The sequence below is a fragment of the Vanacampus margaritifer genome, chromosome 14 (genome assembly GCF_051991255.1).
Source record: "Vanacampus margaritifer isolate UIUO_Vmar chromosome 14, RoL_Vmar_1.0, whole genome shotgun sequence".
In the NCBI taxonomy this organism is placed as follows: domain Eukaryota; kingdom Metazoa; phylum Chordata; class Actinopteri; order Syngnathiformes; family Syngnathidae; genus Vanacampus; species Vanacampus margaritifer.
In genome coordinates this window covers 1,543,745-1,556,424 of record NC_135445.1, presented here as the reverse complement: position 1 = coordinate 1,556,424, position 12,680 = coordinate 1,543,745, and the positions used below count along the sequence as shown (strand labels likewise).

Here is a 12,680-nt window from a genome sequence, read left to right as displayed (position 1 = left end):
GTGCAAAACCATGGAACTCCATGTCAAACATGTTGTTTCTTGCCACTCAGCTCCCGATTCTTCCCGTGATGCAACGCGCGAAACATAAACAATGACATCGCACAGGATCCTCCGATAATATTGAGCAAAAACTAGGCTGAGCTTGAAATACTTCCTGTCTTCATTCTTCTTCTTTTAAATGTAATTCGTGTCTCACCATCTAGTGGCTAACCCTGGAATTACACCCAAAATAACCACAAGGGAGAAAGTAATCTATTTACTGTTTTGCGACAGTACCACCAGCTGGTTGATTATTTTTGGGGTGCGTGTTCTTCATTGATAAATATAGTAAAATGAAATGAATTGGAATTTTGAAGATTTATTTATTTTTTTTTAGAAAAAAACTAAAATGAAAGGTTGAAACGGTAAAATTAATATTTTACAAATAAGATTGCTAAAAACCTGTAAAATGTCAATACTTAAATAATAATGATAACAAAAACACTGTAAGAAAACTCTTCATAGATCAATTATATGAGGGAAAAATAAATATTAGACAGAGGCAGCTAAAGTAGTTCAATGAAATCAGTCATAAGCCAAATTGCAAAAGTGAAGTTATGCTAAATTAAAAAGTTAGGCCTACATACTATGATGGTGAAGAAGAAAAACATTTTATATTTTATTGCTGGAGCATTCACTTGCACCCAGCGAGCTAAGAATAGACCAAATTAAATTAAATTAAATTACATGAAAGGAAATCACAGTCCCATAATCAAATGTAATAGTCGCAGCCATATTCAATTGAATTCAGTTTTATAGCTCTTAATCACCAAAGTTTCAAAGGACTTCACAATAACTACGAAAACCAAAATCTCTGAAACATCACAAGAAAGCATTCAACAAATAACATCACTATTAAATGCAGCATCACAAAAGTGCAATATGTTGTTATTTAAGGAATAATCAAGTAATCACTATTTACGAGCAAAGAAATTTAGATGAAATAAAAGTCTTGCGAAACTGGTCATAAAATGATCATTGAGCGTGTGATTTTTGGAGTGTAAAGATATGCGTGAGTAGCGCTTATTAATAGGCAGATGCGTAATTAATACAGAAGACTTTTGAGGGGGGGGAAACATGCAAAGAATAAAATCATGATATTGTTTTTATGTATTTTTGTTTGTTTCTGTAGGACAAAAAGATTCAATAAAAAAAAAACATATATTTTATTTATAGTTCAAATGGTGGGACACGCATTGTCACGGGAATATTTTTCAGAAACCAGTAAATGAATACAACGGTTCTTTATAGCAAAGTCATTGTGAAAGTTGTTGGTACTATTTCTTCAGACTGACTCTCACAATATGGCGGCTGCGCTGACGTATTGAAGGTGAGCGTGTGTTCGGGGGGAAACGTCATCTGTTGCAGAGGATACACCGCCATGTTGGAATGTGCCACTTTCCTATCGCCCATAAACGCAAATGAAAATTATCACGCATAATTAACATACTTATTTAGTATAGGTTTATTTTTAAGCACTTTAAAATAAAATGACCGTGACGTTGTGACAAACAGGATGATAAAACGCGGTGTAGTTGTCATTCATCTCCCCTTTGTTTACGAGGGCGTGGTATCGTCTTTCGTCAGTATGGCGCTGCGGTTGTTTTCGTTCTCAGGCTGTCGCTCGTTTCTTCGCGAGCACATTTCTCCTAAAGCGACACTTTGTGCTTTGCGACAGTCAGGCTGGATCGAATCTCGTTTAGGAGGTGAATTCAACACGTTTGCTGTGGCGTTTGTTGGCGACTTTGAATTTATTTGTGTATGAGCTTGCACATATCTTTTCAGTACTCTGGTGGATTTTGTGTGTTGAGGTGACCCTGCCTGTACACATGCAATCGGTTACTTCGCATCTGACCCCAAAAAAATATTATTTTATATCAAATCTGCAGCTAAAAGGCATCTGCTGTCAGATGATGTCGTCAAACTTGAAGACTTCCAGCGAAAGAAGCTGGCAGTTGCTCACCTCATCACCGGATCAGATGGTAACGTTTCAAGTCCAAAAGGGAGTAGTTTGAGTTAGAAAACACTCTTTAAACACCCTCTGAACGATCACAGTCTGTACTTACTGTAAGTAGAAATAGGCTATCGATAATTGTGTTTAAAAAAAAAAAAAACTCAGCAAATAATATGTGCCCTATAAACCTACTTGAGTGTACTTACTGTCAGTAAATAAGTAAAGATGGATTTTTACAGTCTGTTATACGTAATGTCTTTTTCGATAACTACAAAGAATTGAGAAAAAACACAATACGATTGAGAGAATGTCTCCATTCTGTGCTTCTTGTCAAATAGATGGACGTAAATACATAACTCAGTAAAGATTCAAAATTTTAAATTGTACATAATTGTTTTTGTTTTTAACCAAACCGTTTTTTAAGGATTAAATATAAATGAACTGCACATGAAAAAAAAATGTACTGTGCAAGATATATTTAAAAAAGAAAGAAAGAAAAGAATATTGACTGAATTGACGATATTTAATTGAAGGTGTCGTTTGCGTACCACGAGAGGGCATCAGCGTACCGTATATTGAAAATCACCCCCCCCCCCCACCCACTGACCCCTTTTTCATATCGGCAGGAAATTTTATCGAGCTGTACGGACACAAGCTGCAGAGGAACAGCCTGCTTTTGCAAGATGAGCTCCATGTGCTGCTTCACTTGTGTCGGTCTGCGGAGGACATGAAAACGGCGCGAGATGCCGTTTACAGGTATTGATAAGGCGGCATTCCACGGCACTGCCTGTGAAGTCACGCCATCACCTGTTGCCAGGTACCATGCGGAAAACAGGAACGGGAAGTACAAGTTTGGTCCGGTCTTCATTCGGCTGTGCTATGAGTTGGGACTGGAGAAGATGGCCGCCGCCACACTTACTGATAAGGTGCATATACGACATACTTGTGTATCAAAACTCACGTTCAAGTAGAAGTATCGTCCAGTATACGGTAATATTATTGAATAGAATGTGAAGACCTAAACAGCTTGTACGGCTTAATGTCATGCTTTAACTCATTGTATGGTTCCTTCTGTAACTATAAATACACATTCACCTCCTTAACGTCATTAACTCATTCACTCCCAGCCATTTTCACTGAAGCAATCCCCTTCACTCCACTTCACACACAAACCCTAACTCTTAACTTCACCCTTTGCTTCCGGCTGTTTTACTGGATTTGGACTGCAGAATATTGTGTGTGTTCTATGGCTATAAAAACATGGAACCAACCAAAAGAAAGATTAGCGTCTCGTTTTTCATCAGGAAAAATTTTTTTTCTATCTGTTTCCGTTTTGCAGCAATTGGCATTAGAATATAGCTAAGTTTCATCATTATTCACAAATCTAGTTCAAATTGTGGGGAAAATAGCTGTGTTTCAACTTGGCCCTGGTTGATCTCTTTTGCTTTTTTTTTTTTTTTTTAAATAACTACCATTTCTTCAACCGTTTTGTGCAGTTGAGAGGCGGCATCTAAGTCTTCTGTATGCTCGAGCATAGAAAAAAAAAAACATTAAAAAAACGTATAAACGCGTCTTTGGGATATTTAAAATAAATGATCAATGTATGGGTGTAAATGAGTTAAGAAAAAAAAAATATATATATATTATTTTGTGAACTTGCTCTTATGTCATCCTGAACAGGAAATGAGAGGCTTTTTCAGTGACTTCACCTCCTTCAACATTGGCATCGACATGCTATTCGTTAAGGGCTATTATGACGGTAGGTGAAGATTTCTAATTCATATAATTTATCGTTGACCTGACAAATGTGTTGCAGATGCTCTAGAGGTGTTGCAGTTCATGAGGCGCCAACGTGTACCCTTCAACAAAGAAACTCTGATGCTGGCATCTGCCGTCTGCTATAAACTGGTACTGTTGTTTATATTGCGTTTAAAAAAAAACAAAAACAAAAAAAAACTTTAGTCCCAGCTAGTAAGAGGAAAACGTTTTCCAGGAGTGGCTCAGTTGCCAGGCCATGCATTTGGTAGCTTATCCTGACCTAATTCACTGCACACACTGTTGCTAACCAAAACAGCAGCGCTTAGCGAAGCAGGTAAACACGTTTCTCCGAATGTAAATGGGGAGTCTTACGCGCCAAAATTCAGAAGCTCGTTCTCTGTAAACGCCATCCTAGAGGTCCGTCCAAAAAAATAAATAAATAAATGCAGCTTTGCCAGGTGGTGAGAACGAGGACTGCTGAGCGACCTTTGAACTGATGTTAGCGGCTATGGGCTAAATTGTAAAAGACCAAGTGGCACTAAAGGGGAGGGGGCGGGATCCTCCATTTGAGGTACGGTGTTTATTTTTTTTTCATCTGTTTTGGTGTTTACAATTTGTATGAGCTTTCACAGTAAACTGTTGTTTTTTTTGGTCTTTGATTTTGGGCATCAGAACACAACAGAGTCGCACGCCATCTGCACGTCGCTTATCGAGGAGGCTCAGGTCAAAGGGCGTTCGGTCACCAGGCACGCTTACTGCTTTGCTGTGGCATTAGCACTCAAACAGGTGAGTTGCATTTGGGCTTAAAAATGTGCAGAACCGCCCACAATTGGTGAAAAGCCTTGATATAATGAGAGACTATATTGTTTTAGCCCTCACAATCCGATTTGTTTCTCTCTTAGAATGACGTTCAAAGGGCACAAGCGTTGTTTGCACAAATCGTGAGCACAGACAGAATTTGCCAAAACTTAAAGGTGAGTGCGGCAAAATAACAAGTGCACAAGTTTTCCTCTCATCGCGTGCATCATTAGATTTTGTTACTGGTGATGTCCGGCGCGACACAAGAGGCCATCGTGGACCTTTCGTCCGCAGTGCAACTCTCGAAAAGCCCGTCCTTTTTCAGGAAGCCGGAATTTTCTCAAGAGCTGGTAAGTGGAAGCTGCTTGTGGGCACGTTTGATAAAACCGGCGAGAAGCGCGTCCTCGACATCTCCTTCGTTGGCTCCCAGCTGGATCAGATGCGTCTGCGTATCGTGGGCGAAGCGCAGGCGACAGAAGCGGAGCAGGTCATTTCCGAGCTGGAGCGCGCGGGACAGGTGACGCGGCAGACCCTGGATGACATGCTGTGCCACACGCCCACCGCCCCCAAGAGGAAAATGGCCCCCATCGTGCGGGAGAAGCGGACCAGCAGGAGGATACGAAAGCCGCTTCACTCAACACTGACGTCGGAGTGACGTGTACTATATGGAATGTACATGAATTATTCATCGTAGTGTTTTGTATATTAAATGGAAAGAAATGTGTTCAGAAACCCATTGGTTGTTTATCGTAATCAAAGTGGTTTGTTCATATTTTCATTTCTATTTTAAGGATGTACAGTGAACGCAATAGTGTTTTGTGTAATTTTGTCTCGCACAAAATATAAAATAATGTTATTAATATATATTTTTATTAACCAAGCTCCAACGTTAATGATAAAATATCTTCCAAACGTAATACATCACTCGATCTGATTGGTTAGCAGGGTAGAAAAAACGCCCACCTCCCGTGATGAGTCTGTATGATTGGTTGAAATGACCTGTCACGAAACGTAACAAATCTGAAATATAATTTTACGTAATGAATTGAACTTCCCCATTTAGTTATTTCATTTTATATCCAGTACATTTTTCTTACATAAAAAAAAACTGCTTATTGTGAAACGTAAAGAAATTAATCTTGCGATGTTTTCCCACAATGCATTGTCCCGCGGTTGCAGCAAACCGGAAAAAAGAAACCATAGCTTCCGCTTAAACAAGTCTGATAGTTCCGTGTCGTTGTATTTCAATTTACATTCACAATATTGCAATTATTGTTGTTAGAGCTAAATAGTTAAATATTTTTAGATTACCCCAAGAGGAAGTCAGTGCTGGCGTTCATGTTTTGGGCAATTTTGATCGGCGTATGTTAGCATGAGTTGCTAGCCAGAAGCTTTTGCTGAACACTGAGCAAGAACAACAACCGACAAGGTTCCATTTCGGCTGGCGTCGGCGTCCGGAGCCGCTGCAACGCCACCGGCAGGTTTGTCTTAGAAATCTAGCTTTGGGTTACTCGCTTTCGGCCGAAAGGATGAGCTCCGAGGAGACTGCAGCGTCCAGCAAAGCCTCCCCTCCGGAGGACGATGGCATGACGTGGTGGTACCGGTGGCTTTGCAAAATAGCCGGCGTGATGGGAGGAATATGTAAGTTGATGACTTTTATTTGTATTTTTTAATTAAAATTGTTGTTAACGTTTGTTTCCGTCAATGCAACGTCGTGAAAAGTGGCTAGGCGTCCACGAAAGAAACATTTTGTAATAATAGCAGCAGTTCATGTGTCGAAACTGCTCATGACAAACCCTGTGGCGGACCCCTACATACTCGCGGTTCAGCACCCGCGGATTCACCTATTTGCGGACCCCCCCCATGTTTTTTTTTTAAATTAAAATTAATATTTCTTATTTTGGGGGACTCAACCCCGATATTTCATGGAAAATAGATATTAGAGGTTTGTCTGTTTTTTTTTTTAAAGAATAATTTTGGTGGGTTTAATTTTTTCTTCAGCGTATTCCAATGGGTTGTCAGTTATATATCGATTTTTGCTATTCACACTGACCACCCCCCACAAATAACAAGGCTCCACTGTATCCTGCTCACAGTTGCGGGTTCGGCGCAACTCAACAAAAAAGCTCGGCCGTCACCCATTGTCTCTCGTCTTGCAGTAGCCTGCGCACCTGCTGTTTGGGCCCCGCCTGGGCGAGCGGCGAGCCCGGTTGGGTTGTCATCAAACAAAAAGCACCGTCAGCACCACTTGACACCGGAGACTGAGTGCCTGTGTCACACAAACCGCAGCTGCATATTCCATGAGCTTTGTATTATTCAGCAGGATGAAAATGCGTGCATAAAGTGTCATTTCCATGCACGGTTTTCTTGACATTATAGGATCTCTGTCGATTCGGTGTTTTTTTTTTTTTGTGTATAATAAATGTTGTATTTTCTGCAGCATGTGCCATCGCAGGAGTGTGGAACTGTGTCACTGTGAACCCTTTAAACATCGCCGCCGGAGTGTGGATGGTGTAAGTCTACTTATATATATATACTAGGGTTGCACAATAGGGGTAGGACTAGATAAGTTTTTAACTTCCTCCTGCCCCTTTTGATCATAGAAACTCTTTTCTTTCTTCCTATTCTTGTTTTTTTTTCTTTTTACTTCAACTTATATTTGATACTTGTAATGTGTTTTGTGTTTTCTTCATGCTTATATGTTCAATAAAAAAACAACATAAACCAAATATGTCGAAGAAATATCATTTAAACATAAAACATTAAATAACTAAATAGGAAAACAACAAGAAATATTCAATTGAAAATGCCATCTGTTGTCCAACATTTTGTTAATGTAATTCGTGGAACCCTTTATGTCAATAGTTTCTAATATTTATTAATCTTTGATTAATATATCTGGCTTTGGCCATTTAAAGCCACACACTCTAAAAGTTACAGATCCAATAACGTGGAATGCGAAGATGGTGACCCCAAGTGGACAAAAATAATATTTTCCCATCACGTGCTCATTTTGTTGTTTATTAAAGCAAAATACATTTTTAGCTTATTGATGGGATAATCGGTATAATGATAGATTGTAAAAAATATTGTCTAGCCGCAGCCCGAGACTAAAGGCCCAAATCGCTGATCATGTTGTTGATGTCCCGGCGTGTGCAGGTTGAACGCTTTTGTGTTGTTCCTGTGCGAGGTGCCCTTCTGCTGCCAGTTCATCGAGTTCGCCAACGCCGTGGCGGCCCGCGCCGACCGCTTCCGACCCTGGCAGAAATCCTTCTTCTATTGCGGGTGAGACACCGTCCTCACCGTGCGCATTCAAAACACCTAACAGAAAATTGGGAGGGACTTCAAAGGGGCGGGGACAGATTCAAGGAATTAGAATTCAATTGATTTCAAAATGGCGCTCGGCCACGGGACGGATTCAAGTTGCAAGTCAAGATCCGATGCTGTTGTGTCTGCTGGATTTACCGACCGACCCGTGTGGGCCTCAGGATGGCGCTGTTTCCCGTCTTCCTGAGTTTCTCCTTCACCACGCTGTTTGGCAACGCCATCGCCTTCGCCACCGGCGTCCTCTACGGCCTGGCGTCTTTAGGCAAAAAGTAAGAGCGCGCCAAAAGCAGCACACAAAAACCCTAAGCATGACACATGTTCACTGTCTTCATGTCTGTCAAACACCAACTAACAAGCAGTCGACTCTCATTTTAAATGCACTTATTTCCCTTTACTTAATCGATTACCCACTGACACGAGTTTGTCTTTCATATAAGGCACTTTTTTTTTAAAAAAATTTGACATCACAACACCATCAACTAAACTTGCATTCATCTAAGCAAGAGGAAGAGCATTGCAAATTGTTTAGAGACGTGTTTATTGTCACACGGAGAGCTGTTATTCATATTTGTGGTTGCCGCTGCAATAATGGCAACCTTTGACGTTGTAGCACATTTCTAACTATGTTCTTTAAATGAATGCAGTCGTGTTTTAATTATATTAATTTTGTATGGACAGCGTCCTTAAAAAGTCTTACATTTATTATATTATGGTCTTAATATGTCTTAAAAATGCTACTTAACATCTTTTAAAAATAATTGCCGTCCTTACAAAACGTTTCAAGCACAATAATTTAGAAAAACAATAATACTGGACAACCATTTTTTGGGGTGCCAAATATATTTGAATTCTTTCTCTTCTCATTTTGGGCTGCCGAGTCCGAAGTGTTTCTTTGACGCTTCTCGACCGCAAAGAACGGTTGAAGAAATGCTAGTTAGTACACAAACGGCCAGCAGGTGGCAGCAGAGCAAAAGAGATGAACCAGATAGAAATGTGCTCTTTTTCCTGATGAAAGAAGAGACTGGAATCTTTCTTTTGGCAGATTCCACGTTTTTATAGCAATAGAACACAATATTCTGTGGGCCTTGCAAAAGCAGTCCAAATCCAGTCAAACAGCCGGGAGTGAAGGGGGTTGCTTCAGTGAAAATGGCTGCCAGTGAATGAGTTCAAAGTCGTGTTTGTGCCTTGACGTCACCTGCTTTTTGCATTTGCTGACTGCTGATATTGGCAAATTGTTCCAATTTTTTCGTGTTGATTTTCACATAAAACACGATTTGCATTATATAGAAGTCAATCTGTGATATCGATTGTTGTGCTTCAAAGTTGAGATACAGCGTCACCAAATTTAGCATATTTAGCACTTTATTTTCAAAAACAAATCAAACAAATCCAATTTGGGGGCGGGGAAACACACGTCATTTTTTCAAAATACCCGAAAACCGTTGACAATTTCTTGGCACCAAAATGTGTGTTGTGCAGTGCAAATTAATGTTTAATCATTTATTTACCAGTACAAAAGTCAAATAAAAATACAATTTGACTTAATAACTTTATAACCATTCTTTACATAATTTTTTTTTTTTCATATTAGACCTTATAACAACAGCATTACTAATACTAATTAGTAACGAATGATTTTTCTTCTGCACTTGAACCGCCAAACCGTGAACTCATTCCCGACAACCAATTGACTGAATCGGGATTTTTTTCACGAGTCAAGTAAAAAGTAGCATTAAAAAAAAGCAGTTGAAAACGACCACGCAATTCTCAGGCGGCGACGCTTTCATTCCCTCATCCCATATTAACATCCTTCCGGGCGCCATTTTTGAGCGTCGCTAACCAAAGTCCCTCCCGCGCTAACGCTAACGCCCTGACGGCCGCTCGCCTCTCAGGGGGGACGCGGTGACGTACGCCCGGCTGCAGCATCACAAGCAGGGCGACGAGGAGCGGATGACCGGCGCCGGCGAGTGACAGCCGTCGCCCGCGTTGCCACGCCCTCAAGACCTCCTCCTGCTTGTATTTATTTATTTATTCTTTCATCGGACTTTCAACATGTATTGGAGTGGCGTGAACATGTATATTTTTGTAATAATTCCTTTCATGGTTTGCATTATTTTCGCTGCTTGTTGCGTGTGAACGCTTGAAGTCAAAAAGTCGGGCGTCCATTTTGTGATTGCTCCCTTTCAGGACCTTAACCGTCGTATTGATTGTATAATTGTGATGACGCGACTAAAGATGTGTTTTTGGTTTATTGCGCCGTGAACGTTTGGAATGTGTTTTTATTTATATTTTACTTTTAACATTAAAAGAGTGTATTTTCGTTGGTTTTATTGATCACAACTTCTGCTCGCTTGCCGTTTCAGCGGAATGAAAACTGATTTGTGATTGACCCTTTTTCCTCTTATAGTGGCCGGGGGGCGTTTATTCAGTCAACTGTAGAGCGTTCCAAACGTTTGTTTTGTTTCAGCGTAAACCTTTAATGACTCTTTTTGGGTGAATGGTGAAAAGTTCAACAGTTTATTTTCTCTGGAATTCTTTCCCCTTCACAAGGTCAAATATTTGATTGATTAACAAGTACCGCCATCAACATGAATTGGCGTCAACTACGTTTTTATTTCGTTTTTGTTTTCTCAGTGGGCAGCGCAAAGTCTTGGGGCAGCTCTGGTTTCACAAATGAGCTGGAGGAAAAAAACACCCACTAACTATGGCCAGCAGATGGCAGCATTGTATCTTTTTTCAATGGGGAAATTAAATGACAATATGGCGGATCTTAGGAAATAACCCTTTCAAGGATGTTGTGACTTGAAATCTAGCGGCACAAAAAATATATATATTAGTGTCAAAGTCACTGTTGTGCAGAAAATGTATCTTTTCACAAAAAGCTCATTTTCTTATTTTTCCATTATAGCTTGGCGTCAAATGACCTCTTTTCAATTGGTGATTACTAACAAACGGAAACGCGTTCACGTTATCGTAGCGCACAATTATGTTTGCCTTGAAAGATGAGTGAAAGTGCTGAAAATTGGCTGGCACTCTCGGGGTTGTCTTTTTGGATAGCGTTTTGGCATTGAAAGAGTTAATTGGAGATGATTGTAAACACAATAACATGCATGTGAGCTGCAGAATTCTGTTTAGGCTAGCAAAACTGCTAGCTGTTTAGCAAATGAAGTGACTCGTCGTGGCCATCGGAAGCATGTGGTGGGTAAATAGGTCAAACTTATTTGCGGGGGGGGCGGTTAAGAAGTCAGTACACAATTAAAAAAAAAAAAGGGATGCCACTATTTGAGGAAATTAACTATTTTACAAGCTGCTGCTGAAGTCTGTGTCTAACTAAATCCATTCAAGATTGAATTAAAAAAAGGGATTGCTTGGTCGTGTGTGTTCTTTTGCCATGTCATATTTGTATATTTGTTTGTTGTTGTCCTTCGTATTAAGGAACGTTTGGGAGCAAAAATGTTTACAAGGTAACAGCAATTGTCAGCTAACGTTTCCGCCGGCTCTCAGGTATCCAGGCACCAGTAAACGCACACGCACACGCACACACACACACACACACACTGTTAAGCCACGTTAACTACAGTTGTAACAAAGTCACATGACACTTTTTTTCTTTCTTTCTTTCTGTTTTTGGGCTGTATGGAGATTGTGCGCTGTGACATGAATCCTCTTCTTGATCAATTAAACAAACGTGCGACTGCTCTTACTTTGCTGTGTGTCTTCAAATCACGACACCGACATCAACGATTGACGTGCACGGCATAAACGCGCAACAGAAGTTAAGCCAATTGTTAATAATTGAGTCAAAAAGCTACTCATTCGTTATCAGGCTCATGCGGAGCTTGCTGATGAGCTGATCATATGTCAGCTGTGTTGGAGAACGGAAACATTCAAAACCTGCAGGACTGCGGCCCTCCGACCGGGGTTTGACACCTATGCCATAGAAAATATTTTTGCCTGAAATATCCGGAGAATTAGAAGCACTTTTGGCTGATTATGGCCTCAACTTGGGTCATTTTACCATAAAAAAAAAAGAAAAAGAAAACGTTCAGCAACTTTTTTTGTTAACGTCTGGCTTTTTTTTTTTTAAACCACCTTCATTTGCATAGTATAGACAATAGGGGGCAGTATTGCCTTATTTATATCAGAGCCTTTGCGTTTACAACAATTGGCCTTGGTTGATACTTCTTGATTTTCTTGATCCACATTTTGGGTTTTTAACCAAATATTACCGATGCCAGTAATATTAATTAGTTAAAAAAATATACTTATTGCTTTACTTAAAATAAAATAAAAATCTCGAATGGTTTATATTTATAAAATAAAATAGTAAAATAATACAAACGTTTGTTTTTAATAATTGCTTAATTGTGATCAATTAATTATAAATACAATTTAAATTAAATTTTTATTAATTTAGCTGCCCTCCCCAAAATTTATTGGAAAAAATTTTTTTTTTCATGTATATAAATAATTACGAGCGCTGCGGTACAATTTCAAGAATACAGTAGATCTATACTTTTTTTCATTCACGTTCTCTAAGTTACATTTCCAAATTATTTTCCTGTTTTTGCCATATGTTTTTAACTTGGTCAGTGTCCACGTTTGTTCTCCAGGGGGCGCTCGAGTGTGGGCAGCATGGGCGCATGACGCACAATCACAACACCCCCCCCCCACCCCCCCCCCCTCCCTCCCCGCCCGGATTCGGTGGAACTTTGCCCCATTAATTGAGAGCTTTGCTTTGTGCAATGTACGGGAAGCCGAGACAAGTGCAGCCAGCCTGCCTCGCAGCACGACCCTCCACCCC

The 12,680-nt window shown here is 40.0% G+C and overlaps 2 protein-coding genes across 4 annotated transcripts; both read left to right on the top strand.

Moving 5' to 3' along the window:
• The first annotated feature begins 1,542 nt into the window (after nt 1–1,542).
• ptcd2 (pentatricopeptide repeat domain 2) lies at nt 1,543–5,281 on the top strand. Of its 2 annotated transcripts, XM_077585345.1 has the most exons (10): nt 1,554–1,745; nt 1,929–2,021; nt 2,620–2,749; nt 2,811–2,919; nt 3,674–3,752; nt 3,810–3,901; nt 4,424–4,537; nt 4,654–4,725; nt 4,783–4,899; nt 4,980–5,281. In XM_077585345.1, exons 1-10 carry the CDS (start codon nt 1,556–1,558, stop codon nt 5,202–5,204), a joined length of 1,221 nt encoding a protein of 406 aa, XP_077441471.1. In that variant the 5' UTR covers nt 1,554–1,555; the 3' UTR covers nt 5,205–5,281. The 2 variants fall into 2 exon arrangements, with proteins under 2 accessions (XP_077441472.1, XP_077441471.1); XM_077585346.1 differs by lacking the exon at nt 1,929–2,021 and having other exon boundaries at nt 1,543–1,745.
• A 452-nt stretch (nt 5,282–5,733) lies between these two features.
• On the top strand, nt 5,734–12,550 carry cacfd1 (calcium channel flower domain containing 1). Of its 2 annotated transcripts, none has more exons than XM_077585348.1 (5): nt 5,734–6,190; nt 6,990–7,062; nt 7,709–7,834; nt 8,038–8,145; nt 12,490–12,550. In XM_077585348.1, exons 1-5 carry the CDS (start codon nt 6,079–6,081, stop codon nt 12,521–12,523), a joined length of 453 nt encoding a protein of 150 aa, XP_077441474.1. In that variant the 5' UTR covers nt 5,734–6,078; the 3' UTR covers nt 12,524–12,550. The 2 variants fall into 2 exon arrangements, with proteins under 2 accessions (XP_077441474.1, XP_077441473.1); XM_077585347.1 differs by lacking the exon at nt 12,490–12,550 and adding an exon at nt 9,769–11,579.
• The last annotated feature ends 130 nt before the right edge of the window (nt 12,551–12,680 follow it).